Genomic DNA, 27,526 nt, shown 5'->3' with positions numbered 1-27,526 from the left:
CATAGCTCTCTCAGATAACACAACTCTCTCTGCATATCCTTACCAAATGGGTGGAATTGAGACTTTGATGGCTTTTGCTCCATGTTCTTAAACTGAATTTGGTGGGAAGCAGGTGGGGATGGGATGTAGGGGTTTGTAAATAAGATTGAAAGTAATTGAAAACCAGGAATGTCCCAGTTTTCTAGGCCTTACCAAAGTATAGCTTTTTAGTTCTCTCTGGTGGTTGGACTATGAATAGACTCCTCTTTCCTCCAAAGTAGTAGATCTGGTTTGTTAGCTCAAGCAATAGAAGCACATGCTTTTAGAGCCAGTGTTTGTGGGTTCAATCTGCGCAGACCACCTGACCGGGAATGTGGTGTGTACAAACGCCAGAGAATTTTTTTGTCTGGATTTTGTGTCCTCCTGTGGCCACACCTTCTCAAGGACCAGCTGATCCAAAGTGATAGTAAATTTACTCAGTGCAGGCTCAATATCTCGTGAGGGCAGATGTTAGCCTGTTGGTATTTCCTCCCTGTACCAGAGAGTTTGTCCCTCATATTATGCTTAACTCAGGACTTAAGTCTGCACTTGGTACAGCTTCAGCACTTTAATGAAGACCCTCTAAGCCAATGGGAGAGGACCCTCTCGTTAATCCACTTCCCTGAGAGGCAGTAGCTACGTTGCCAGGAGAAGTTCTTCTACTGAGATAGTGCTGTCTATGGGGAATTAGGCTGGTATAATTACATTGCTCAGGGGTGGGGGTGGGAGTTTCACATCCCTGAGCAATGTAGTTATACTGAACCTAGGAGTGTAATGTAGATCAGACCTCTTCCCTGACAAAGGGGTTCAAATGTAGAAGATGAAAGGAAGAAGTGGGAATGGTAGTTGTTTGGAGGAGGAAATGATGGTGTGAGCTCATGTTAAAAACACTGTCAGATTGATGCCTACCAAAAAACCCGCTCCCTCACTCTTTCGATTTACTGCAGGTGGCCCATTTTTAATGCGACCGTATAAAATTGTCAGTGCACTGTGGTCCTCGTGAATGATATGGATCACTATATCGGATCATGGCATAACTCTGGTGTGTCTCTAAGCTGTTGATACCAACACATCATGCAATAATTCTGAATTTCCGAGGGAATGTATGTACAATAAGGAGTTCAAATGCCTTCAGGTTCTGGTTAGCATTATTGATGTTTATTTGATGTATACAGTTCTTTCCCTTATGGACATCCATTTTTGGCTATTGTGGATTTGGGGTCGATGAATTGTAGTTAGAACCTAAAGAAATTGGATACACTTGCTATTGTATGTCCTGAAACTTGCCTCAATTGAAGAGTTGCTTTGAATGTGTTTATGCTTCAAATGGAAATTTAGCTTGTTCAAAGAATTCCTTGATTCCTCAAAGGAAAATGTCTTTACTGTATCTATTTTAATGTTGTGCATCACTGGTATCATTTTACCAATGATGTTGTGAAGAACAAGACGTAAACACATGTCAAAAAAGAACTAGATAGATTCATGGAGGTTAGGTCCATCACGGGCTATTCAATGGATGGGTAGGAATGGTGTTCTTACCCTGTGTGTGTCAGTGGCTGGAAATTGATGACAGAAGAGGGATCACTTTGATGATTACCTGTTCTGTTCACTCCCTCTGGGACATCTGGCATTGACCTCTGTTGGTAGATAGGATACTGGGCTAGATATACCTTTAGTCTGACCCATTGTGGCTGTTCATATGTTCTTATTTTACCAGGATGTCAGAAGAAGTTGTTTGGCCAAAGGTGCACTGGCTATGTGAGTGGTTTTTTCTTTTCTTTCTGAAATTAACTACTTGCTGCTTTGCTTTTGGTTTCCAGGGTCCTTGTGGGTGCCCCGAAGGCAGATTCTAAATACAGCACCTCCGTTAAGTCCCCAGGAGCTGTCTTCAAATGTCGAGTCCATACCAATCCTGAGAGGAGGTGCACAGAGCTGGATATGGGTCGAGGTGGGTAACTCTAATGATTTTTCGCTTACTGGTCACTGAAAGTCCTTACAAATATCTTAGGGTCTGATCCAATGTCCCTTGAAATCATTGAAAAGATTCCCATCAACTTCAGTGGGCTTCAGATCAGGGCTCCAATGCATGCAGCTGTAGCATTAGGAGCTTGATCACATTGAAATCCAGTGGTAAAGCACCTGTTCATGCTAAATGTTTCCTGATTATGTCCTACCTGAAAACTGGAAGCACTGTGTTCTTGATGGAGGTTTCTGAATGCAATTTGTGCACTCTCTGGTGGGCTTTTTGGCCAAGCCTTTGCCAAATTAATCTGTGCCAGCCCATCATCTTTTCCTTATCTGCTTACTTTTCTTTAGTCTCTGGAGAAAGATGGTCAGAATCGCTGCTCATTTTGAGCATTTCTGTCCTGATTTTTGTGTGATTCCCTTCCCTTTTCATTTGAAGGGTGCATTATATATTATGTTACAAACAGGTTAATCTGTGCAAAGTCACTATGGAATAACTTTTTTATTTATCTACTTGCTTCGTGTGCAAAAGAAAACAAACAAATCAGTGAGGGTTGCCTGCTATTGCATATGATCAGGGACTAAGTTCCCATTGTGCAAGATGCTGGTCAAACACATGGCAGGGCGTGGTCCCTTCCTGTTCAGGACTCCCAGGCTAAGGCCCAGATCCTGAACCTAATCCATGTGAATGGATCCTTCTGAAGAATGTTCCCTGTTGGTGAGAGAGAGTTCATAGTATTATTGCTGTGTTTTTGAGAATATGTTTTATTTTAACATCACTCTATGCACTTTTCCCAGACATAAGAAGCAGTGAGGGCTTCATTATAAGTTACTATTTAGGCAATGTTTTACTCTGATAGTGTGTAGGGTACGTATGCTACATATCCCACCTACCAGCATAGGTATGAGATGGACAGTCACTCCAGAACCCTAGCTCCCTGCATGCCCAAGCAGGGCCTCCCATGTCCATGCTGCTGTTTTTAGCACAATTGTGGCTCCCTGCTGCTGGAGTCTTCTCCAGCTGCTAGCAGGTCCGACAGCCCTTGCAGTCCCATGGGCCAGGTGGGAGGAGAAGCCCAGCTCCATGTCCGCAAAAGGGGTAGAGCCCAAGGCAGCCAGCTCTTAGTGTTGTCCGGACTGCTGGGCTGGCCACCCCCCAGCTCTGTGGTACGGCACTGCTACGGGAGTTCAAAAGGACCAGGGGCTCAGGCTGTTGCTGCTGCTGAAGATCAAAGCCCCTTTGAAATGCTCAGCCCCCAGGCAGCTGTCCCTCCTTCCTTCTCCATTGGCAGGCCTGCCCTGTAGAGCCTCTCAATGTTGAGTATAGCAATACCCTGCCATGTGGATACAATCCACTTTATACTGCTGCATGGAGGTGCACTCACCCTACACATTGTCACAAGTGTAGACAAGGCCTTAGTGAAAGAGGGGTTTTTGGCCAGTTATCCTTTTGGTTTTATCAGTAATGTTCTACTTAATTCTTCATATAAGTGTTCAACAAATATCTGCCCATATATGTAGTTTAGCTAATACAAACACCCTCTCCCTCCCCACCCTGCATTCCTCAACACTGCAGTAAGCCGAGTTAATGGGATAATGATACATCATAGAAAGAGATGAGCCAATGTTTTTTATTCTAAAGTGAATTAGGCACTTGTGGAAATGTTACCCTGAGAACACCACAGAACCGTCAGTGGGACCAATCATATGTCTGAAGATACACACACACACTGAAAAGTTCACTGGCATGAGTCCATAGATTATAAACTCTTTGGAACAGGGACTGTCTTTTACTGTGTGTTTGTATAGCACCCAGGATAAACTGACTCTCTGCCTGAGCCATACCCTCATACACATGAGAAATAATAGAGATGGGAAAGAACTGTTTGATCAGCTAGAGTATCTCTTAGAGGGCATATTATAGATATTTTTTTTTAAAAAAAAAAAGGGCAAAAAAACCTAAATGCCTCCTCTTCCTCTCCCTCTTCCTCTTTTAAGGCAATTCTCGGGGCATGCTCTGTGGGAAGACCTGTAAGGAGGATAGAGATGATGAATGGATGGGTGTAAGCCTGGCTAGGCAGCCCAAGGCTGATGGAGGCGTGCTGGTAAGTCTACCCTTTCCCTTGATTTCAGTAGAGTGATCATTGCTCTGCTGATGCTAATCTGAACATGTCGGTATTAACGTCTTGGCTAGTGATTGACAAGAGTCCAGGTTTATGAGCAGCGAACTCTGTAGTCTCTTCCTAGAAACAGGTGGAGCAGTGAGCCCCCTCCAGAATCATAATTAGAGAAAGAAGACTTCAAAGCAGTTGCACCTGACTTGTCACCTAAGGCACTTCCTCTTAAATTTTGGAGTGTTTTGAACAGAATGAATGGAACTTTGTTTTTCTCTGAACGCATCTGCTACTTCGTTAATTTTACAGATTGTGTCAGCACTTGTAAAAAATGTCAGATTTAGATACACAGCTAAATTCTGCTCTTGGATGCGTGCATTGGTGAGGTAACAAAGATAGGAATTAAAGTCATTTGTTCGTTCATATTTGGGGTACAATTAGCAGGTAAACATTGAGGCCCATAGGAAGTGGTAAACATGCTTGTTAAAGGGCAAAGTTTGATCTGAGGTGTGTAGAATTTATCTTTGCAGGGCAGTGTTCCCAAAGTTTCAATCATGCAAGCCTTCAAATAAATATCGGAGAAAGCTAGGCAAGATTGCAATAAAATTCTGTAAATATTTGTTGACATTTTAAAATGACTTTGATTACTTTGTATGCTCTTTCCTTGGGTTTGCTCTCAGTAGCATTCTAGCAAACTAACTTACCTGCAGGAATGTTCACTGTGACAGCAAGATTTGAGGAAAATATTGCAATTGTGAAAAATTGATTCAAGATTGTGCTAGAGTATCTCCAACAGAAACCTGATTCTAATCTAAACCCATGAGAAAAGAGAAACCTATTACGTGACCTATGTTTTCAATCCAATTCGGAATACTGAGTGTATGAAATAAATTGTCAGCAAATATTTACAGAATTTTTTTGGTACTATTCGCATCAGCAACTTTCAGAAAATCACAATCAATTTGTTGTCAGCTTGTGAACTGAAAGCCCTTAAGTTGAATAAATTCTTATTCATTATTCTGATGTAATCATAGGCATAGCAAGTAAATGTGTGTATGGTGGTAGTGATGGTGGTGTTAGTGAAATATTTATATCGCTGGAAAGTCCAGCCCGTGTGAAAAATACCTGAGATGAGCTACATTACTGAATGTGCTCTGAGTAGAATCATAGAATACTAGAACTGTAGGAATCTCAAGAGGTCATCAAATCCAGTCTCCTGCCCTCATGGCAGAACCAAGCACCATGTAGGTCATCCCAGACAGGTGTTTGTCTAACCTGATCTTAAAAATCTCTAACACACGATATCCCTAGGTAGTTTATTCCAGTGTGTAACCACCCTGATAGTTAGGAAGTTTTCCTAATGTCCAGCCTAAACCTTCCTGGCAGCAATTAAGCCCATTGCTTCTTGTCCTATCCTCAGATGTCAAAGAGAATGCTTTTTCTTTTTCTTCCTCTTCCTCTTAACAGTCTTTTAGGTACTTGAAAGCTATTGTCATGTCCCCACGTAGTCTTCTCTTTTCTAGACTAAACAAACCCAATTATTTTAATCTTCCCACAAAGGTCATGTTTTCTAGATCTTTAATATTTTTTCTTCTGTGAACCTTCTCCAAATCTTTCCTGAAATGTGGCACCTGGAACTGCACACAACACATCAGCTGAGGCCTAATCAGTGCAAAGTAGAGTGGAAGAATTACTTATTGTGTCTTGCTTACAACACTCTTGTTAATACATCCTAGAATGATGTTTGCTTTTTTTTTTTTTTGCAACAGTGTCACACTGTCGACTCATTTTGCTTATGGTCCACTATGACTCCTCCTTCCTAGACAGGCATTTCCAGTTGTGTATGTGTGATGCTGATAGTTTCTTCTTAAGCAGAATACTTTGCATTTGTCCAAACTTAATTTCATCCTTTTCAGCTCAGACCATTTCTTCAATTTGTCCAGATCATTTGAATTAGAAGTCGATCTTCCAAAGGACCAGCAACCTCTCCCAGCTTAATATCATCTTCAAACTTTATATGTGTACTTTCTATGCCATTATTTAAATACTTGATGAAGATATTGAACAGAGCCGGTCCCAAACCTGATGCCCATTTGTTGTGCCCTTCCAGTATGACTGCAAACCATTGATAATTACTCTTTAGGAATGGTTATTCAACCAGTTATGCACCCACTTTACGGTAGCTTTTTCTAGCTTGTATTTCCATAGTTTGTTTATAAGAAGGTCATGCGAGAGTTTATCGGATGCTTTACTAGGTATACCCCATCTCTTGCTTCCCCCTTATGCATAAAACTTGTTATCCTATCAAAGAAAGCTATTGGGTTGGTTTGACATGATTTGTTCTTTACAAATCCATGCTGATTGTTATTTATCATCTTATGATCTTCCAGAATAGATTAGTTCTCCTCACAAGTGGTCTCATCTATCATTTAAGTGGTACTGTCTCATATAAGACAAGTAAGGCTGTTTTGCAATAGCAGATAAATAAGGAATTGTGTGGGTTTGTTTTTTAAATAAATACACATACAACCAACTTTTAAGACAGGATAGTTAATACAAGTTAATCTCTCTAGTCCGGCAACATATATGGTCTGGCATGATTTTAGCTAGCCAGATGACCAGTTATCAGAGGTGTGGCCAAGATTCTTGTGGTCCCATAAAGTTTGTTTACAGCCACCAGGCCTGGCTCTCAGTGTTCTGTGCTATTATTTAGCTGTTATTTAACCCCAAATGTCTTCTAAGAGCCAAGTAAGCAGTGGAAGTGCTGATAATGCTGCTAGACCAGGGGTCAGCAACCCCTTAGTATGTGAGCCATTTCACATTGGCACATGCATTGCCCAGGGCTGGGGCTGAGACACACCCTCCGGGCTCAAAGGGATGGAGTGCTGGGGGATGCGGAGCCCAGGTCAGTGGGTCTGCGGCTGGTTATTGGACACGGGTGAAGTTTGGCTGAACCTCTTCTGGGAGAAGAGATGTACCCTCTGGACTCGAGAGGGCGGGACACTGGTGGGTGCGGGGCCTGGCTTGGTGGCTGAAGGTCTGTGGCTGATTACTGGCCGCGGGGTGGGGGTGCCTGGCTGATCCCTTCTGCCTGCTGCCTTAGCCCTGTGGCCTGCTGCCCTTGGAGTGGAGTCCTGGCCGGTCCTGCCAGGAGGGAGGGCTCCAGGCCCAGTGGCTCCTTAACTCTTGCCTGCTTGCTGCTTGAGCCCTGCCTTTCCTCTCTGCGTGGGGCTGGCACCACTGCTCAAACCCCACATGTTCTTTCACACCTCACTTTTATGATGGAAACAGGCACTTGACACATGTCCACTTCTGCCAAAAATGTCAGACAGGCTGGAACAGGGCTTAAGCAAGGGACTTAAGGCAAAACAGGGTGTATGGTCACCTGCAGAAAAGCTAAAGACAGCAGGAAGACTAAAGTGCAAACTGGCCAGCATATATCCTCTTGATCTTGGATCTCATCGAGAGACAATGTTAGCAGTAATCTGAGAGTTTCAACAATAAGATTGGGGTTGCCAGTTCTTTCCATACTAAAACCGTAAAATGCATTCTTTTTTTCTCTCATTGGGAAAGGAACCAGGGACAGTGCATTAAAACTTGGAGATAAGCCACGTCCCTTAAACTCACACTTTCCAAATACCTGTGCCATTTATTGTGTATTTCATTTTTCTCCAAAGTATTTCCATTTTTTATTTAAAGTAGCCAAGTCACCAATCCTGTGGTATGGAAAATAAAATAGTTGCAGTGAAACTAAACACCACATGGTAAATGGCAAGAGAGATTTTGGGCAGCTACTTGTACGCTTACAGCGTCCCTTCTTGAACTCCAGTCCTGCAATGAACTCCACATGGCCTTATTGACTGCATGCCACCAAAAGCCAGTTTGCAGGATCTTTGTGAAATCCTTACGCTTGTATTTCCTGCTGCACCAAGCCCTTAGCTGGTGTTTAATAAGTAACAAAGGGTCAAGGTTGTGTTCAATGCTGTACTTGGTTTGCATTACTGTAGTGGTTCATGGCTTTATCCCTTTTCCTTTGTTTTATGCAGGGCCTCACAAATTTCACAGTGCAGTGAGAGAAGATTGAGAGGCCACAGCTCTTGAATTCCACAACAATGTTAGTTTCTTCTGTTGCTGTTCCCTCACCCTCTTGCAGCCTCTAGCTCATAGCTGAAAACACTCATTGATATGAAATTTGTCACAGTGATTTTCCAGGCTTGATTTTGCACTGTGATCTCCAACTGACCCATCTTAACTCCTAGGACTCTGGTCCTGAGATGTTCAAGCTGTTTGGCTTGGAATTCCTTTCCCATGCATGGGCCAGTGGAGTAGGGAACATGTAGCCTGATTCAGTGGCTCATTTTTCTGGCTTCCCAGCTGTCAGCAACGGTAAACCATGCAGAGAGCATGTTAACTGCTTTTGGAGTGACAAGCAAGAGTATAAGTAGCAGTTCCAGGCAGGAAAACAGCAAATGAAAAAATGGTAGATGCTTTAATCAACATGCCAGTTCTATGGCATCTGGGAAGAATGCCAACTTCTACAGCCACAAAATTGAGGCATCCAACATGAACAGGCAGACCTCATGTCCGACAGTTATTGTTTCAATCCCTTTGCAGACTCAGGCAGGCAACACTGCATGGCTTACACGTGGCTCAAGTTTTAACGGTTTGCTTCACACCCGTAAACACAACTTGAAAGAGCAGAATGATGAGGTCCTGGAGCAGAATTATATGGGATATATTCTGCCCTGGCTGAATACACCAGGGCCTGTGATTTTATAGAAAGGTTAAAAGCCTCCAACAGAAACATTGGGTGGGAGCACTGGAAAAGGCTGAAGCTGCTTGTGTTTACCAATGAGCAGAATGATGCTTGTTCTTTTTTGTTTTCATTGTTTCATGTGAAATACTCATAGCTTTGCAAAGTTTTCAGCCCAGGTCTGTTTTAAATACTCATTCCAGAATGAGGCCTGCTGCTCTCTCCAGTTTCAATCATTTGTGCTGCTTTGGCAGAGATTAGTGGGTTGCTGTATGCAAGACACAGGCAGCTTTTGGGAGGAAAAAAAAAGGGGACTTTATAATATTATGGCCCTGTATTTATCATAGCTTAAAATACTTTCAGGTTTTATCTCCTCCATTTATATCTGGAATAACCTCTTTGTTTTTCGAATCCATTCTTGTCCATGACGTTCTGCAGGTCCCTGATTTCATAGCTGAACTTGAATGTCAGCCGAAAGCTGTGTCTGTATGGCACACACTGTACAAATGTATAAGGAGTGGGAGGTGTTTGTGCTGCCAGTGCAAATGCTTCAGGAGACAAATGATTTCCTGATCAGTCTGAAAATAAATATTTCATGCATTTTTAAAAAACTTCTGAATGAAGAGTACCTGGAGATTAAAACTGTAACCAAGTTTGCTTAAAGGAGCAAGTAATCAAGTTCAATAAGCCCTTCCTTATGAACCTCATAACATACATCTGGCTGTCAGCATGCCATTATAAACAGCCTTCATATAATGCTTGGCGCTCTGTGACCTGAAATGTTGTACAGAGCTTTCCAAAGCTCTCTGAGGTCTTCATCAGGCCTGTGTGTGTTACCTGTATTATCCAGTAAATACATGCGTTTGGTTGAGTACTGTTGATTAGAACAGCAGTGTGTTCTAAGCCCCACAATTACAGCTGATGATTTTGGGGTGGGCGGGGGGAGGCAGCTGACTATCGGTGGTGGTACATTCCACTAAGATGGAAAGAAATTAGTGGAGATGCTTAGTGCTGTTCTGGGGTTAGGAATCTGTCTGTGCTGAGGTCTGCAGTGAATTTTGCACTATACAGTAAACCCCTGCTTTACGTGATTTTGACATACATGTTAATTGTATTAACGTGAATGTCGAAATCCTGGGCTCCAGCCTCCTGCTTCCCCCAGCTGGGAGAAGTGGGCAGCTGGAGCCGGCGGCAGGGGCATGGCTGGCTTTCCCCAGCTGGGGGAAGCCAGGGGGATGCCGCTGCTGGGAGGAGTGGGGGAAGGGGAGAAGTCCCTCAGCCGCAGGGAGCTGGAAGCCAGGTGCAGCAGCACTTGGTCAGTTCCCCAGCTCCCACAAGCAGCAGGGAGCCAGGAAACTGACTAGGTGCTTCTGTGCCTGGCTCCCAGGGGCTGAGTGGGAGCCTGGAAACTGACCAGGTGCTGCTGCACCTGGCTCCAGGCTCCCAGGGGCTTGGAGGTGGAGGGAGGGGGTCCATCTCCTCTGACTTATGTGAAATTTGAGTTACGCGGGGGATGCAAGGAATGCAGCCCATGTGTAACTCGGGGTTTTACTGTACATTCCCCAGTAGTTAGGGCCAGGATGGTGCAAATGTGCTTGTTTTAGAATGCGTTTAGAGGAGCGTGCAGGGGCAATGTGCTCAGCGCTGAGGTGGTAAAATGGGGATTGGGACAGAGGTGTCTGGTATCCTTTGGCACTTGTTGGGAGAGTAAGATGCTGGCCTGCCTCCCAAAGGAAGTGCTAACATAAGAATGGCCATACTGGGTCAGACCAAAGGTCCATCCAGCCCAGTATCCCGTCTGCCGACAGTGGCCAATGCCAGGTGCCCCAGAGAAGGAGAACAGAAGACAATGATCAAGTGACTTATCTCCTGCCATCCATCTCCTGCCCTTGCAGTGAAGGCTAGGGCACCATACTTTACCCCTGGCTAATAGCCGTTTATGGACCTAACCTGCAAAAATTTATCAAGCTCTTTTTTAAACCCTAATAGAGTCCTGGCCTTCACAGCCTCCTCCGGCAAGGAGTTCCACAGGTTGGCTGTGTGAAGAAAAATTTCCTTTTATTAGTTTTGAACCTACTACCCATCAATTTCATTTGGTGTCCCCTACTTCTTGTATTATGGGAAAAGGTAAATAATTTTTCTATGTTCACTTTCTGCACACCATTCATGATTTTATGTACCTCTATCATATAGCCCCTCAATTGCCTCTTTTCCAGACTGAAAAGTCCAAGTCTCTCTAGCCTCTCCCCATATGGGACCCGTTCCAAACCCCTAATCATCTTAGTCGCCCTTTTCTGTACCTTTTCTAATGCCAATATATCTTTTTTGAGGTGAGGAGACCACATCTGCACACAGTACTCAAGATGTGGGCGTACCATAGTTTTATATAGGGGGAGTATGATATCTTTTGTCTAATTATCTATCCCTTTTTTAATAATTCCTAACATCTTATTTGCTTTACTAACTGCCGCTGCACACTGCGTGGGTGTCTTCAGAGAACTATCTACTATAACTCCAAGATCCCTTTCCTGATCTGTCGTAGCTAAATTTGACCCCATCATGTAGTACGTGTAATTTGGGTTATTTTTTCCAATGTGCATTACCTTACACTTACCCACATTAAATTTCATTTGCCATTTTGCTGCCCAATCACTCAGTTTGCTGAGATCTTTTTGTAGTTCTTCACAATCCCTTTTGGTTTTGACTGTCCTGAACAACTTGGTGTCATCTGCAAACTTTGCCACCTCACTGCTTACCTCATTTTCTAGATCATTGATGAACAAGTTGAACAGGATCAGTCCCAGGACTGACCCCTGGGGAACACCACTAGTTACCCCCCTCCATTGTGAAAATTTACCATTTATTCCAACCCTTTGTTTTCTGTCTTTTTAACCAATTCCCGATCCATGAAAGGATCTTTCCTCCTATCCCATGACCGCCTAATTTACATAAAAGCCTTTGGTGTGGGACCGTGTCAAAGGCTTTCTGGAAATCTAGGTATATTATGTCCACTGGGTGCCCCTTGTCCGCATGTTTATTACCCCTTCAAAGAATTCTAATAGATTAGTTAGACACGACTTCCCTCTGCAGAAACCATGCTGACTTTTGCCCAACAATTCGTGCTCTTCTACGTGCCTTGCCATTTTATTCTTTACTATTGTTTCTACTAATTTGCCTGGTACTGATGTTAGACTTATCAGTCTATAATTGCCAGGGTCTCCTCTGGAGCCTTTTTTAAATATTGGCGTTATATTGGCCGTCTTCCAGTCTTTGGGTACCGAAGCGGATTTAAAGGATAGTTTACAAACCACTGTTAATAACTCCGCAATTTCACATTTGAGTTCTTTTCAGAACCCTTGGGTGAATACCGTCTGGTCCTGGAGACTTGTAACTATTCAGCTTATCAGTTAACTCCAAAACCTCCTCTAATGTCACTTCAATCTGGGAGAGTTCCTTAGATTTGTCACCTAAAAAGGCTGGCTCAGATTTAGGAACCTTTTCAACATCCTCAGCCGTGAAGACTAAAGCAAAGAAATCATTTAATCTCTCCGCAATGGCACTGTCTTCCTTGATTGCTCCTTTTATATCTTTATCGTCCAAGGGCCCCACTGCTTTTTTAGCGGGCTTCCTGCTTCTAATGTATTTAAAAAACATTTTACTATCATTTTTTGAATTTTTGGCTAGCTGTTCCTCAAAATCTTTTTTGGCTTTTCTTACTACGTTATGACACTTAATTTGGGAGTGTTTATGTTCCTTCCTATTTTCCTCACTAGGATTTGACTTCCACTTTTTAAAAGCTGCCCTTTTCTCTCTCACTGCCTTTTTAACATGGCTGTTAAGCCATGGTGGTTCTTTGTTAGGTCTCTTACTGTGTTTTTTTATTTGGGGTATACATTTAAGTTGGGCCTCTAGTATGGTGTCTTTAAACAGTTTCCATGCAGCTTCCAGGGATTTTAGTTTAGTTACTCTACCTTTTAGTTTCTGTTTAACTAGCTTCCTCATTTTAGTGTAATTCCCCTTTTTGAAATTAAATGCCAGAGTGTTTGACCACTGTGGTGGTCTTCCCAACACAGGAATATTAAAAGTTATTATATTGTGGTCACTATTTCCAAGCGGTCCAGTAACAGTTACCCCTTGGACCAGATCCTGCGTTCCAGTCAGGACTAGATCGAGAATTGACTCTCCCCTAGTGGGTTCCTGTACTAGCTGCTCCAAGAAGCAGTCATTTAAGGCATCAAGAAATTTAATCTCTGAATCCCGTCCTGAGGTGACATGTACCCAATCAATATGGGGATAATTGAAATCTCCTATTATTACTGTGTTTTTTTATTGTGATAGCCTCTTTAATCTCCCTTAACATTTCAGCATCACTATCACTGTCCTGGTTAGGCGGTCAGTAATATATTCCTAATGCCATATTCATATTAGAGGAATGAATTGTTATCCATAATGATTCTATGGAACATTTTGATTCCTTTAGGATTTTTGTTTCATTTGATTCTATATTATCCTTCACATATAGTACCACTCCGCCACCCGCACGACCTGTTCTGTCTTTCCGATATAATTTATATGATAGTGTCCCACTGATTGTCCTCATTCCACCATGTTTCTGTGATGCCTATTATGTCAACTTCCTCCTTTGATATGAGGTACTCCAGTTCACCCATCTTATTAGACAGACTCCTAGCATTTGCATAAAAACACTTTAAAAAACTACCACTATTTATATGTCTGCCTTTCACAGACGCCTTGGATTTTTTATATGCGATTGTTTCACATCTGATCTTGCCCATATATTATTTCCCACGTTCCCATTCTGACTAACTTCTAGGGCATCCCTATCTATGGAGCGTCGTGTAAGAGAAGTCTCCGTCCGATCCAGGTGCTCCCCCGCACCAATCGGCTTTCCCCCACCTCTTAGTTTAAAAACTGCTCTATGACCTTTTTAATGTTTAATGCCAGCAGTCTGGATCCACCTTGATTTAGGTGGAGCCCATCATTCCTGTATAGGCTCCCCCTACCCCAAAAGTGTCCCCAGTTCCTAATAAATCTAAACCCCTCTTCCCTACACCATCGTCTCATCCACGCATTGAGACTCTGAAGTTCTGCCTGTCTATCTGGCCCTGCGCGTGGAACTGGAAGCATTTCAGAGAATGCCACCATAGATGTTCTGGATTTCAGTCTCTTTCCTAGTAACATAAATTTGGCCTCCAGAACATCCCTTCTACCCTTCCCTACGTCATTGGTACCGACATGTACCATGACCACCGGCTCCTCCCCAGCACTGCCCATAAGTCTGTCTAGATGCCTCGAGAGATCTGCAACCTTCGCACCAGGCAGGCGAGTCACCATACGGTTCTCCTGGTCATCACAAACCCAACTATCTATATTTCTAATGATCGAATCCCCCACTACTAAAACCTGCTTCTTCCTAACAGCTGGTGCTCCCTCCCCCGGAGAAGTATCCTTGGCACGAGAGGACACCATAGCACCCTCTGGAAGGAGGGTCCCAACTATGGGATGGTTTCCCTCTGCTCCCATTGACTGCTCTCCTTCCCTGAGCCTTTCTTCCTCCGTAACAGCATCAGGACTGTCAGATTGGAGGTGGGACAGCCCTACTATGTCCCGGAACGTCTCATCAACAAACACCTCTGCCTTCCTTAGCTCCTCCACTTCAGCCACCCCGGCCTCCAAAGCATGCACTCGGTCTCTGAGGGCCAGGAGCTCCTTGCTGTCTTGTCCTCTGTGACTGGAAGGGCTGTGACAGTGAGGTGAGGTTGGCAGTGCGGTGGGGGGTATCCGTTGTTTCTAACAGACACAAAGGAGGCTTCATATGAATGAGCAGGCCCCGGCTGTAATCTGTTGAAAGGGACGTGGAGGCGCTGCCTGCAGTGGTCTCATGCTGATTTATACCAGCTGGAGACACATTCTATGTAGAAGCTCTTGCTTTGATCTGAGTAAAGTGTTTGGGAGGGGGGAGGATTTTGATGGTCTGCCTGGTGGTGGGTGGGGAGTCGTGGTTCAGGGCACGAAGGGGAACTGAGGATGTGTAAACCAGGTGTTTGCATACTCTTATGCTGAGATTGAGAGGAGCACGGTGTTCTGGTTTGAGTATCTTGGCTCTCATTGTGAAGAGGCGTCTGTGTTTTTCACCATGAAGAGGCAGAGGGTGAGAAGGTAGAGAAGGAAAATGAAATGTTAATTTTGTACGTGTCATCTTTCTTAGTGATCCTTCTAGGCTTAGCATTCCCTTCACTTTCTTTCCCCCTTTACTCCAATCTTATTCCTCTGCCTGCTCTGTGCCTCCCCCGACCTTTGTTTTTCCTCCACCAGATTCCACCCAACTTACCATTGCTTAGAAAGGTTCTAATGTCTCCTCCCGTCTCCGTGAGGCTCTGGGGATCTACCCAACACATTGCCTGACAGCAGAATAAGGGTCTTTAGACTGTACTTCAAGGAACACTCATAGGGGTGATGTGGCTGGCTAGGAATTTGGAACTTCTGTCGTCCACATTGGCAGTGTGAAGCTTAGCAGTTTTGGAAGACCCTTTTGGATGCAAAAGAGGGATCCAGAGAACTAAGGAAGGGCAGAAGTGTTAGGCAGGGGAAAAGGAGACAGATTGGGGTGAGTGGTTTTGATATAAAGAGGGGTCCTGCTGCCTCACTTTTGAGTAACACACGTTGTGATCCATTTAGGCCTGTGCACATCGCTGGAAAAATATCTACTATGAGACAGAGTACATCCTGCCCCATGGTTTCTGCAGTATCATACCACCTAACCTCCAGTCCAATGGTCGAAAATTATTGCCCTGCTATGAAGGTAAGGTGTTATTTCTCTATCATGACAGCATAGGTTTTCCTATTGTCTGCAAAAGCATCTATGGTGAACCTTCATTAATGCTTTAGAAAATGTACTGTTGGCCCAGATGTAATTTGGGAGAAGGATGATCTTGATTTTAAAAACGGGAGTCAAGAAGATCATTGGTTCCCACGAGTCATAGTGTGCAGCCATGCTTAACCAATAGAGCAATAAACTTTTGGAATGGCATTTTGAGAAAACCATAAACTCCCTTATCTGGATGTCGCAAGACATGTGACATGAGTACAGCCACTCACATTTGTCTGCATGTTTGGCATTATTGATTAATGGGAAATAATCACACCCACGTCTAAGAGCTATTTCTAGTCCCACACTATCATTTACAGGGCCGGGGGGAGGAGGGAAGAATCACTGATTAACAGCTACATTTTAGGATACCAGTGTAATAAATTAGAATAAAGTTGCTGCTTTACATTGCTGCTGCTTTGTAAACGATGCCCAAAGGCACTTGTTATGCTTCTCAAAATATTGCCGGAGTTCAGAATAGATCTGGAATGGCATTGAGAGTGAGAGAACTTGTTGGAGTTTTGAACAATAGAGAACTTTACTCATTGTTTGCACTGCAAGTCCTAGTTGCTTTAATTTCCGATTTAAAGAATGATCTTCCCTTCCGTATTGTGTGTCTCAGCTTACACTGTATTTCATTCTTTAAAGAAAGACAGCCTCTTGTGAATCAAAAGCAATTAACCAATCCAAAAGGCACAGTCACATCACTAGGGAAGGTGGGGTATCTCCTAGCTTTAGCAATGAGCCATTCAAGAAAACAGGCTCTTCAGTTTCCTGGGTTGTTGTTAGATAGCTATGCCAGTGTTTCACAAACTGTGCAAGGGGTTTCCAAGGGCGGTGTGCAAATGGGCCATGGGAAGTGCAGACAGAACGCTTTATTTTTTAAGAGTTCTGACTGTTCTGCCAATGTGGCCTCCTGCAGAAAGACTGTGTATACTCACACTTGGGCTCTCCTGCTCCCCTCATGCCCGATCTCACACTGGAAAGCAGCCTGGGCTTGGGCTCTTCTTTCCCACCACCCCTAGTCCCTCACCCAGAAGCAGCCCCAGGGTGGCAGCTGCACCTCAGAAATAAGGGTGCTAGTTGTACCCTAAGTCTGTTGTGAAAATACACCAATATCACTTTTCACGTTGCTTCCCTTGCTTCTGGTATGGTGCAGCCTTCAGAGCTGGGGCCTGGCCAGCAGCTGTTGCTCTCTGCTTTGCCTTTAGAACCGTGTGTGTGTGTGCGTGACAAACGAGTGGGAGCCTGATCAAGCACATCTGAGAACCACTGATCTGCACCCCCTTTGAGGTCTGAGAAAGTGTGTAGGTTTGGAGGCCACCCTGGAGTAGTTTGTGTGCAAGACTTCACTGACTTTGATGTCCAATGTCAGGAGCAGCCAGTGTAAGGCTGGCTGCTGACATTAGTAAGTAGAGGAGAGTTAACACAGTAGATATCTTTGTCAGTTTTTCAAATAGTAATGGATTGCAGTGCTTGAAGTGTCTCTCACTGCGTTAGGTTTTACTCCAAGAGCAGTGATTGCCCAGACCAACTTCTGTGAGGACACAGCTCGAAGCACACAGATAAATTACGTATTGCAGTGAGGATCTGGAGAATTGTTTAACTCCCCTACGCCCAGCTGTTACAGGCTGCCTTGCAAACCCCTGCAACCAGTCTCCCAAAAATTATTTGTGCCTACCTGGAGACGGCAAACATTCGTGCTTGGAGCATCAGTAGAAGGTCCCAGAAATATTCATTTGAAACTTTAATGGGTTTGATTCTGTATTCGAATCCCCGGCTTTACTTGGGCTATAGCAAAATGTGTGGAAGTCATAAAATCCTCCTAACCTGAATATTGTCCTATTTTGTTTGCTTGTCTTCCTGTGGGCAGGATCAGGCCAAGACTACATACTTAAGCAATGCAATGCAATGCAAATTCTGCAATATAAACTTTTGTTACCTCCCGCTTTTTGACCACCCCCTTGCAGAATCACTTCTGTTATTTCCTGTCATCCCTTTTCACCACTCTGATGTTCTTTTAAAAGCTCTCAGTCACAAATAACTGGAGAGAGGCAGCTCCTGAAAGAGACAATCAGTTGTGTTTTAATGTGCGTCATGGCTTCAGAGTGAAATGGCTGCTTGTCTGACAGGCTATTTGCCAGGAATTGCTAGAAAATAGGAAGGTGTGGGCCCAGGGTTTGTGACGCAGCCAGTGGAAAATTGGCAGTTGTGTTACATTATGATACTAGCTCAATTTCATTGCATGCTAGAACAAAAATAGGAGATTTAGGATTGATTTGTTCATTCCACTGGCAGGCATCAAGTCGGACAGTATCGCTAGAGTGACTGAGTTTGTGTCTTTTTTACCTCTGTAACTTTCAGGTTTCAGTAAAGTAATTTATCTTATTCTTCAAAAAGAAAGATACTGCTGTGATCCTTCATTGAGAAGGATTAACTGAAACCTTCCCCGCTGATGCCTCAAGTTTATTTTTCCCTTGATCCTTTCAGAAAGTAAAAGGAAAGCCATGTTCTTCTTAGTGAAAATTTGGGTGAGGATCCCCTCACAGACAAACTGAACGAAAGAAATCAAGACATATTTTGGTAGAGAAAGCACATGCACAATGTAACTGAAACCACTTCCTACCAAGACTTGCTGCTGGCTTCCAGCACTGGTCCTAACAGGAATACTCAGGGTTGGAAACACCGTTCCAAGACATAGCACGTGCATTTACAGCACCAAGCCCTGGGACTTCAGTTCCAGTTATGGGTAATTTACAATTATAGAGGCAGTGCAGTATTTGCCACACAAACTATAATGAGAGGCATCTAACCACTGTGCATGAAGCAGACATGTAGTTCATGTACGTTGTGTATTAAGTAACCATTCACCATATAATACAGATTTAATAATTAAAAACAAAAGAGGAAATGGAAACTTCCTTACTGGAGAGCAGTCAGGAAACAAGATAGTAGTCTTGATGTGTCTTATTCTTCTCCTTTATCCCTGAGACAGCTGACAGAAATCTGGAAGCTATTGAGAACTAATGAGAGCAGCAGAAGGCCTGATAGTTAAGTGGAATCTTTCTGGCCAGGAGCTAATCTGATTTGTACAAACTGAAGTGCTTTGTGGGGCACTGTGCTAAGGTCTTGCAAGCTATATTCTCACTTGATTGGCCTTGCTTTTAATGGCTGCCAAATGTGGCTTACAAGGAAATTAGGAACCCGGCCATACTGTCCCCCTGACTCACTTAATGGGTGGAGATAAAGGGCTGCTGCTGCTACAGCAGACAGTTTAAAAGAAGTGGGGACAGACAGATGAGCTGGTTTCCTTGTTCAGTGGTGTAAAGGTCAGAGGGTCAGGGAGTGAGATGTTGGAAGCTTTAATAATAGTTGCTGGTGGTTAGAGACTAGAGGAAAAGTATCCACCGCTTACTTGATCCATCTGAAGGAATAGAGGCATTTTTCCTCAGGGAGAGACAGAATGGTCCAGCCTGTCATCAGTTTCCTGCAAGCCATATTCTGAGTCCCCTGGCTTTGTGGGATAAACCCAATCGAAAGGTTTTTGGTCAAGAAAGCAGCTACTATTTCCTCCCAATGTGGTGAGATGCTGCAACACAGGAAAGAGGAGGTTGGGATTAAATATATTGTCTTTGACTGTCAGTGCAAGTGAGTGAGAACATGTCACAGCTGTCTCATATGCTTGAAACTGTGGACAGCGTATGGAACAGAATTTCTTTGCCTGTGGTTACGCTGTCAAGTTATGGTGGCACAACCCTGGTTTTGTCAACAAAACTCATGGAGTGTATACATACAAAATGGGATTTGTCGAAGTATCTAGACAAAATTCAGCACTTTTCCCAGTAGCATTCTGCCTCAGAATTTGGAGGCAGAATGCTGCTGCAGACAGATTCTGTCAACAAAAGCTGTGTGAATGCCCCTGGGGGCCTCTCTCGACAGACAGGGCATCCGCGACAATGCGCAGCCCTGTCTGCTGTGCTTCTGGTGCCTGTTTGTTGAGAGAGCAGCCGGGCAGTCTGGCCACTCTGTCGACAGAGCAGAGCTCTTCCGATTTGACTTTTATATGTTGCCACACTCTGTCAACAGAAGTTTTGCCAGGGAATCTCTTCTGACAGTGACTTCTCTTGACGGTGAGCTGTAGTGTAACCGTAGCCTTTATGTGTTTGTGGGGGTGGGTTGGGAGGAGCTAATGCTTTTAAGTGATATTTTTTTTATTGTGAACGTCTGTATAGCAGTTTATTCTTTACGCGGCTCTTTTTTTTTCCAGTTGTAATTTGAAAGATAGTGGAGGACTTCTGTTGATGAGAGTGGTTTCTGATACACAACAAACATGTCAGGGCTTATCTTTTTTATCTCTCAAGTTAATTGATGGGGACGATGGAGGGAGGCTTTTCAAAGGGGACTTAGGCACTCCATGCCCATTAAAAATCTGTCTAATTTGTGCCTCTGGAATATCTCCGTATTAGTGAATTCATCTACTTGGGGTCATGCCTTGAACAAGCTTCTCTGCCCAGCTCTAAACACTTATTAAATCTGTAGTACTGTAAGGGTGCACAGTGCTTTATAGGTGAATAATAGAGGCCACTAGGTGCTTGTAATCAAAAGGTCTGATCCTGCCAACAGTTACTTCATGTGACTAGGAAGATGGATACAGGAGGAGAGCCTGGAACCAAGTTATTCCCACAACCTCCCAGCTGTCACATGGGTCTCGTGGTTTGTGGCCCAATGAATATGCCATTATTTATTGAAAGGGGAACAGCTTCAACAGGCGAGATCGAGAGAAACTGTGCCCAGAATGATGTGTGAGCCCAGTGGCTAAGGCACTCGCCTATTATGTGGGAGACCCAAGAGAAAGTCCCTGCTCTGAATCAGACAGAGTGGGGATTTGAACCCTATATCTTTACTCAAGTGTCTTCATCATTGCTGTATGAGTGGGGGAGCACCAGTGCATTCTCCTCTGATTTTGTGAATTGCACTTAAGTCCCTTTTGTGAACATAACACAAATAATATTTTTTTGTTCACAACAATTCAGTGAATTCATAGTAGTTTTGGGTTGATCCAAAATTGCATTTTTTTTCAACAAATAAACTATTTGAAACATTTCATTCAGCAGTAGTGACAGGCGTGCACTGAGGTGAGGGAAAGTGCCCTATCCTATCAACTTGGAGATACAAGATGTCATTGTCAATGGCCTGTCATTGGCCTGTCATTGTCTTTTGAGGTCTTGACCCAGCAGTGATAAGACTGCATGGAGAGCATAAGGGAGGCCAAACCTAGATAAGAAGGGTGCAGGAAAACAGAGAGAGGAGATCTGGGAATACAGGAAGGAAGTTCTGAGCTAGATCCTGGCTGAAATGCGGAGGCACTGGAGCTTTGTGAGGGTAAAGGCTGAGCTGTTCCTTTATATGCGAGGAGGCAGGCAGCAGTGCTTTGCACACGCTGGATTCTGAGACTCGAGACATGAGGACACCATAGGCAGTTTCAAAGGTCAAGGCAAGAGGAGATGGAGGCTGCTCAGAGGGTTTCAGCTACATGGATATCAAGACTATTTCGCTTGCTGAGAGTGCTTTGCAGCTGGTGACAGGCAGCAAGTCCAGTCTGTGTTATTCTCAGGTCTGCCACGGGCTTAGACACTCATCCCGAGGAAGCCGTGCAGGAGATGTGTGCGTGCTATCTCTGAATGTGTGCTTCCCAGCTTTGGTACAGATGTGTTAGCTCTGCATGAGCTAGAGCACCTCAAGAGCAGTGTGGATGGTACGGTCTGGGCAAAAGCATGGACTTACCTGAGCATAAGCCTGCCTAAGCTTGGTGGGTAGCCCATTCCACCACTTGTACCACTACGTCCTCACTAGTAATTTTAGTTAGTGTACATCTGGCTAGGAGCTATGGGAGGCACGCTCCCAGTTACGGTGTGGGCATACCTTGGGCCTCCATGCTTCAGTTACACTTCTGTCAAGTGTGACTTAAGGCTGCCTTTTCTCACCGGGGTCTGGTGCAGATACCTTCATTGACGTGTGCAAGTGCTAAGACAACACAGCATTGGGTGGGGGCACAATAGAAGTACACAGGTAGGTAGGTGAGAAGATGTAGCTCTGCATGCTGCAGGGCTACTGTTAGGAAATTTTTTCCATGTTCTATTGAGAGAGATGTATGTGCTATTCATTCAGGTTAAACTGCTTTAATGCTCCTTGTCATTCACCAGAGGCTATATAACAGCCTGCTGTGGTAGCTTTTTATATATAAAAGCTCTGAAGTTACTTGAATTGATGAGTTCCCCAGTGCCCACTGAGGCAGGGGGAGAATAACCAGTGATTTGTGTGAAATATAGGCCTACTGCTTGGACCAGACAGTATTGGCCATATGAGGGAGCTGGAACCACTGAACTCTGTGTACCACATAAAGCTGAACAGTACATTCCATGAACATGTCAGCCTCAGTGGACACAGAGCAACTTGTTGCAAAATCATTTAAATCAACAAATCCTACCCGTTTTACATTTTCAGCTCATTCAAGCAGTAAATAGTTTCTTCATTTCTCCCCAATGCTGTACATTGAAGGATATTTATAGGAATGTTTAAAAATGTACATTGCAGGCCAAAATCAGCCCTGCTGCAGCTCTGTGGACTTCAAGGGATTTGCTGAAACGGTTTATTTGCAGGAAAGGGCAGTTTTGGATGTCCTGAAAATAGGTGTGAATTTGACAGACATTCACCAAACAGATGTTGACAATTTTTTTTGGCCCTTAGGTGCCATTGGAAAAAAAAAAAAAAGAGGAGGCGGTGCCATCACTTTTGTAAATATTAGTCCAGTTGTTAGGGCAGCTCCCCTGGTTTGTGGGAGATCTAGGTTCAAGTCCCCACTCTGCTTCAAGTGGGGAAAGGATGCGGACTTGACTCTGCCCCCTCTGGTATGAATACCTTAATCACTGGGCTATGGGATGTTCTTCGGTGGCATGTAGTCTCTTGTGCTTCTGGTGAAGCTATTTCACTTTATATATACATAGTCATTAGAGTAATGAGACTGGGTTTCCCAAAACCCGGGGGAGTGCCCTAACCTCTGACCTGCACAGTCAATTTTTTACTCTCTCTGGTCTAGTCAATATGTAATAATTAATATACACAGCAGAACATCTTTAACAGGAGACTGAAGGTATGTCTTCATGGAGCTGGAATATGTAATTTCCAGCTCAAACAGACACATCCATACTAGCACATTAAAAAATAGCAATGTAGCCACAATAGCATGAACTGGCCTAAGTTGGCTGAATGCAAACCTCCATCATATTGGGATAACTAGTCCCTTTGTGCTGTGCCCAAAAACCTTTATGGAGCCATGTAAAGGAATGCGTGCCAAACCTTTTGCTAAAACCTTTACTATTCTCCATCTCATCGTTCTATTATTTTACATTTGTTTGTTGTGTGTCTTTTGCGGTTAGGATCAGATTTTGCTAAACATTTATGAAAGTGAGACATCCCACTGAACCTAATGGGACTACTTTTATAGATAAGTCACGTAGGTCCATAAGTGTGTGCAGGATTTGAACTTCAGATTGTCATAGCTCTTTGATATGGCAACTTTGGGTGAAATCCTGGCCCCATTGAAGTAAGAGGTAAAACTCATTGATTTCAATGGGTGCACGATGTGACAACACCCTATATTTTAAAAAAATTTACTTATAAATATACATACACATAAATTGGAGGTACTTTGGATAAAATGTCTCATGCCTTAATTTTAATGTTGCAGTCTGTTAGATCTGTATATCCTCTTTTAGTTCATGTATCATTCTTATATGTGAAGTTAGAAATATGAAGTATAAGCCCGTTTATAGATCTAAATGTGCTAATGAGAGCGGTTACTAGTGGCCCAGAACCATAATGATTAGTGGTCCATTTAACAACTGGTAAACAGCCTTGCTTGTTGAAAAATTCTGGATTATCTCTATCAATAAGTAATTAGTCTTTCATCTCAAAGGTGCTGGTTCTTGTAATGTTGGTAGTGTCTGAAAGCTGTACTTGTCTAGTGAATGATTGATCGGTGTCCTGTGTGTGATGAGATTATGGTCTCCTTTCAGTTCTTGACACACTGCCATTGTGCCAGGTCTTCACCAGGGGGTAAATTGGTGTAGTTGGATTGCAGTCAACAGAGCTAGTCTAACTCACTCCAGCTAAGCATGTGGCTGATCCATTTTAGCAATCTCAGCAGGCTAAGGAGTCAGTGAGCAAAAGTGCTGAAATAATTGCTCCCTCCTAGAAGTGGTCATGTCCCTCTTGGTTAGAGCTGAGGCACTGTGGTACAGTTAAGCCCTCAAGTTATGCAGGGGTTGTGTTCCTGAAGCCTCTGCATAACTCACATTTTTGTGCAAGTCAAGGGGAGCCAAGAACTAGGTTGCAGCATAGTTCCTGGCTCCCCTGGGCAGTTTCCTGATTCCCAGAGTGACAGGGAGCTTGGAGCCAGGGGCAGCCTGGTTCTAGTCTCCCCACCTGGCTCCAGTCTCCCCACCACTTGTGGGATGGAGAAACTGACCAGCTCATGACCAGTGGGGAGCTTGGACTAAGCTATGAGCCTTCTCCCTCCCTTCCCATATGTCTGGGGAAGAGAGGGAGGAGGCTCCAGCTGAAGAGCAGTAGGGTTCCCCCCCGCAGCTGGAAACCCCATGACTTGCTCTGCCAGCTGGGTGCTGACCAGCTGGCTTCCAGCCTCTGGGCTGTGGGTCTCCCCACTCCTGGCCAGGGACCCTGCACCACTGCCCACCCCCTCACGTAAACATGAGATACACGCATGTTGAATGCATGTATCCTGGAGGATTACCGTATAGCAGTGTGGGGAATCTGCCTATATCAGCTGCATTTGTTTTGTTGATAGACAGCAGAACTCATTTTCTAGGGCTACCTATCTGGAACCTTCCATCCACAAAAAAACCTATAACTAAAAATAATAAAGACAGCTGTCATCTTCAGGAGGTTGGGTGTCTTCTTGCAAAAGCCTGTGCAAAGCTGTTAAAGTATTTAAAAATTGACATTTCCTGATTTTTGTATGGGGGGGTGGAAGTGGGGGGGGGGGCGGGGGCGGGGGAACCAAAGGAGCCAGAAGTACAGGGCATGGAATTAGAACATAAGTGGATGACTGTGAAAGATTACAGGCCAACTTTCCAGGTACAGACACAGAGGTGAGGAGAGAATTTCCACAGGATGAGCATGTCCCATTGTAAATACAACTAATTAAAAAAAAATACATTCCTGGGGCAAGAATCAAAGGATTTGAGTTGGACAGATCACGAATAGGTGACAGACATTGGCACAGTCCTATGTGAAGATAAATACCAGACCCTAACAAAAAAGGGCTCCTGTGACATTCCTGCCTGACTGGCATGTCCAGAAAAGTAATGTTTGCAAGAGAAAGTGATGACTGTTGGTCCTCCTCAAATAAAAGACCAGTTCTAAATAAACGAACACAAAACCCTCCCTTACAAGGAGAGGCTAAGTTCACAAATGACTGTCTGTGCAGGGCTGGTAATAAAGTGGTGGTGGGGTATAGGTGAACTGCTCTGAGAACTTGAGTTTAAGTAAAAGTGATATATTGCGCGTGGACATGGTGTCTTGAGCTCTGAGCCTGAAAGAGGCATGGTACTGTTGGGCCCTTGAGTGCATATGGAACTCCACTGTGTGGACCCATGGGTTATCTACACATGTGTTGCACCAGGTGGATCAAGGCTGTACTTTGCATAGATTATGCCATCGGACCTGTTACTCTTAGCTGCAATTTTAGCAGATTCTGTAAAAGTGAGAGAGCCCTCAGCTGTGACAAACTCACATGTCCATTTACATACAGTCATACCCCAAGATACACCCATTCGAGTTACGAGAATTTGACTTTATGAGGAGTTTCAATTAATACCCCTTTTCCAGCTTACGAGGCATTTCTTCACATTTATGAGGACCGATTTGGAGGCTGGTGGCTCTGGTAGGCAAGCACGGAGGGGATGGAGTCGGCCGCATTGGTCTTGACAAAGAGGCCATGCGGGGGGCGGCGGTGCCCTGCGAGAGGTCGGCAGTCTGGTGCGGGGAGGTAGACTCGTCCAAGTCCCAGCAGTAGATCACGCCGCTCTGCGAGATGTGGATGCTGGGTGCACAGCCTATCCCAGCCCCACTGCTGCCGCTCACCCCCCGGGTGGCTAGGGGGCTGCTGCCGCCCGCCCTGCGCAGCTGTGCCTCGGATGCCGTCTGTGGCACTCCCTCCCATTTAGCACCTGGCTCTCCCGCCGCTGCCACCTCGGCTGCTGCCGGCTGGGCCTCTCCGCCGTGCAGCCCTGAATGACAGAGGCATCCTGTGCCTGCCTAGCTCCCCATGCGGCAAGCCCCTGGCAGTGCCCTCTCCCCACTTAACCTAAGTTGCGCTCAGGCCGGGTTGCCTCCCCGTGCCCGCCTCTGCCCTGCCTGCCCCCTTGCACTGGGTTTAATGGGATTTGGTGGTGTTTTAGCATGAATGGGTGTACATTTTGGGGCTCAGGAATGCATACATTTTTTTCCCATTGAAATTAATGGCAACTGCATTTTCAACTTACGAGAATTCACAGTAGGAGGGGTTTTTCAGGAACGAATTACCCTCGTAATGCGGGGGAAGACTGTAGTCAACTTTTTATACCTTAGGGCTATGTCTACACTAGCACACTATGTCGAAGTAGCCTATTTCGAAGTAAGAACGTAAAAATAGGCTACTTTGACGTGTATCGTCTGCATGTCCTCCAGGGCTGGTGCCGTTGACGTTCGGCATCAAAGTAGTGACAGAGAATGTCAAAAGGAGCCACCCCAGAAGGAAATGTGGAGTGTCCACACACACGCACACACAAGCACTCCCCATTGAAATAAGGGGCCAGCAAAGCCTGCAGATGGGGTCACAGGCTGGACTAGCCCTTCTGAGGCAAGAGCAAGCCACTCCCTTAAAGGGCCCCTCCCAGACACACGCGGCCTGCACAGCATGAGGTCCGCAGAGCTGACAACCGGTTGCAGACCCCATGCATACAGCATGGACCCCACAGCTGCAGCAGCAGCAGCAGCCAGAAGCCCTGGGCTAAAGGCTGCTGCAAGCGGCGACCATAGAGCCCTGCAGGGGCTGGACAAAGCGTCTCTCAACCCCTCAGCTGATGGCCGCCATGGAGGACCCCGCTATTTCGACATAGCAGGACGTGGATCGTCTACATACATCGTACTTCAATGTTGAAAGTCGAAGTTGGGCACCATTCCCATCTTCAGATAGGAATAGCGATTTCGATATCTTGCCGCCTAACATCGATTTCAACGTCGAAATAGCACATGGCGTGTGTAGAGGCAACGCGTGCTATTTTAATGTTGTGCCAGCTACTTCGAAGTAGCTGGCTAGTGTAGAAGCACCCCAGGTGTTTTTATTGGTGGGAAATGCTAAAATAATAACTTCTTATTCCTGTCACTATTTCCTGTAATACATTTTAAAAAAAGACTTCCACAAAGAGACGAATGGTTTATTAAGTTTTTTTGGTCTTTAGAATAACACACTCCATGAGGAACTGATTTAGCTCTAAAGGGGTAACATACCAAGCAATTCCTTGTAAATTCCTTTGTCATTTGGCAAGGAATACATGGTCACTTCTTGTAAAGTGTTACCATGCTATATGGTGAATGTTTTTAGAAAATGAATTACACTGGGTCCCTTAATCCCCTTTTATCCATGGGAAGATGTTGGTCTATGCAGGAAGTGACAACATAGTGCAATTGCACATTCATTTGTTTGGTAAACCTTGGGAAATAAAT

The 27,526-nt window shown here is 44.5% G+C and overlaps 1 protein-coding gene across 1 annotated transcript in view; it reads left to right on the top strand.

Moving 5' to 3' along the window:
- The window catches only part of ITGA9 (integrin subunit alpha 9), a 311,733-nt gene that overhangs the window by 10,127 nt on the left and 274,080 nt on the right, over positions 1–27,526 (top strand). The window contains exons 2-4 of the mRNA XM_074988159.1: positions 1,839–1,966; positions 3,982–4,088; positions 15,550–15,673. Coding sequence (XP_074844260.1) covers positions 1,839–1,966; positions 3,982–4,088; positions 15,550–15,673 — 359 coding nt within the window. The remainder of the gene's footprint in view (positions 1–1,838; positions 1,967–3,981; positions 4,089–15,549; positions 15,674–27,526) is intronic.

Source organism: Carettochelys insculpta, chromosome 2 (assembly GCF_033958435.1).
Source record: "Carettochelys insculpta isolate YL-2023 chromosome 2, ASM3395843v1, whole genome shotgun sequence".
NCBI classification, from domain to species: domain Eukaryota; kingdom Metazoa; phylum Chordata; order Testudines; family Carettochelyidae; genus Carettochelys; species Carettochelys insculpta.
This window is presented reverse-complemented; position numbering and strand designations above follow the sequence as displayed.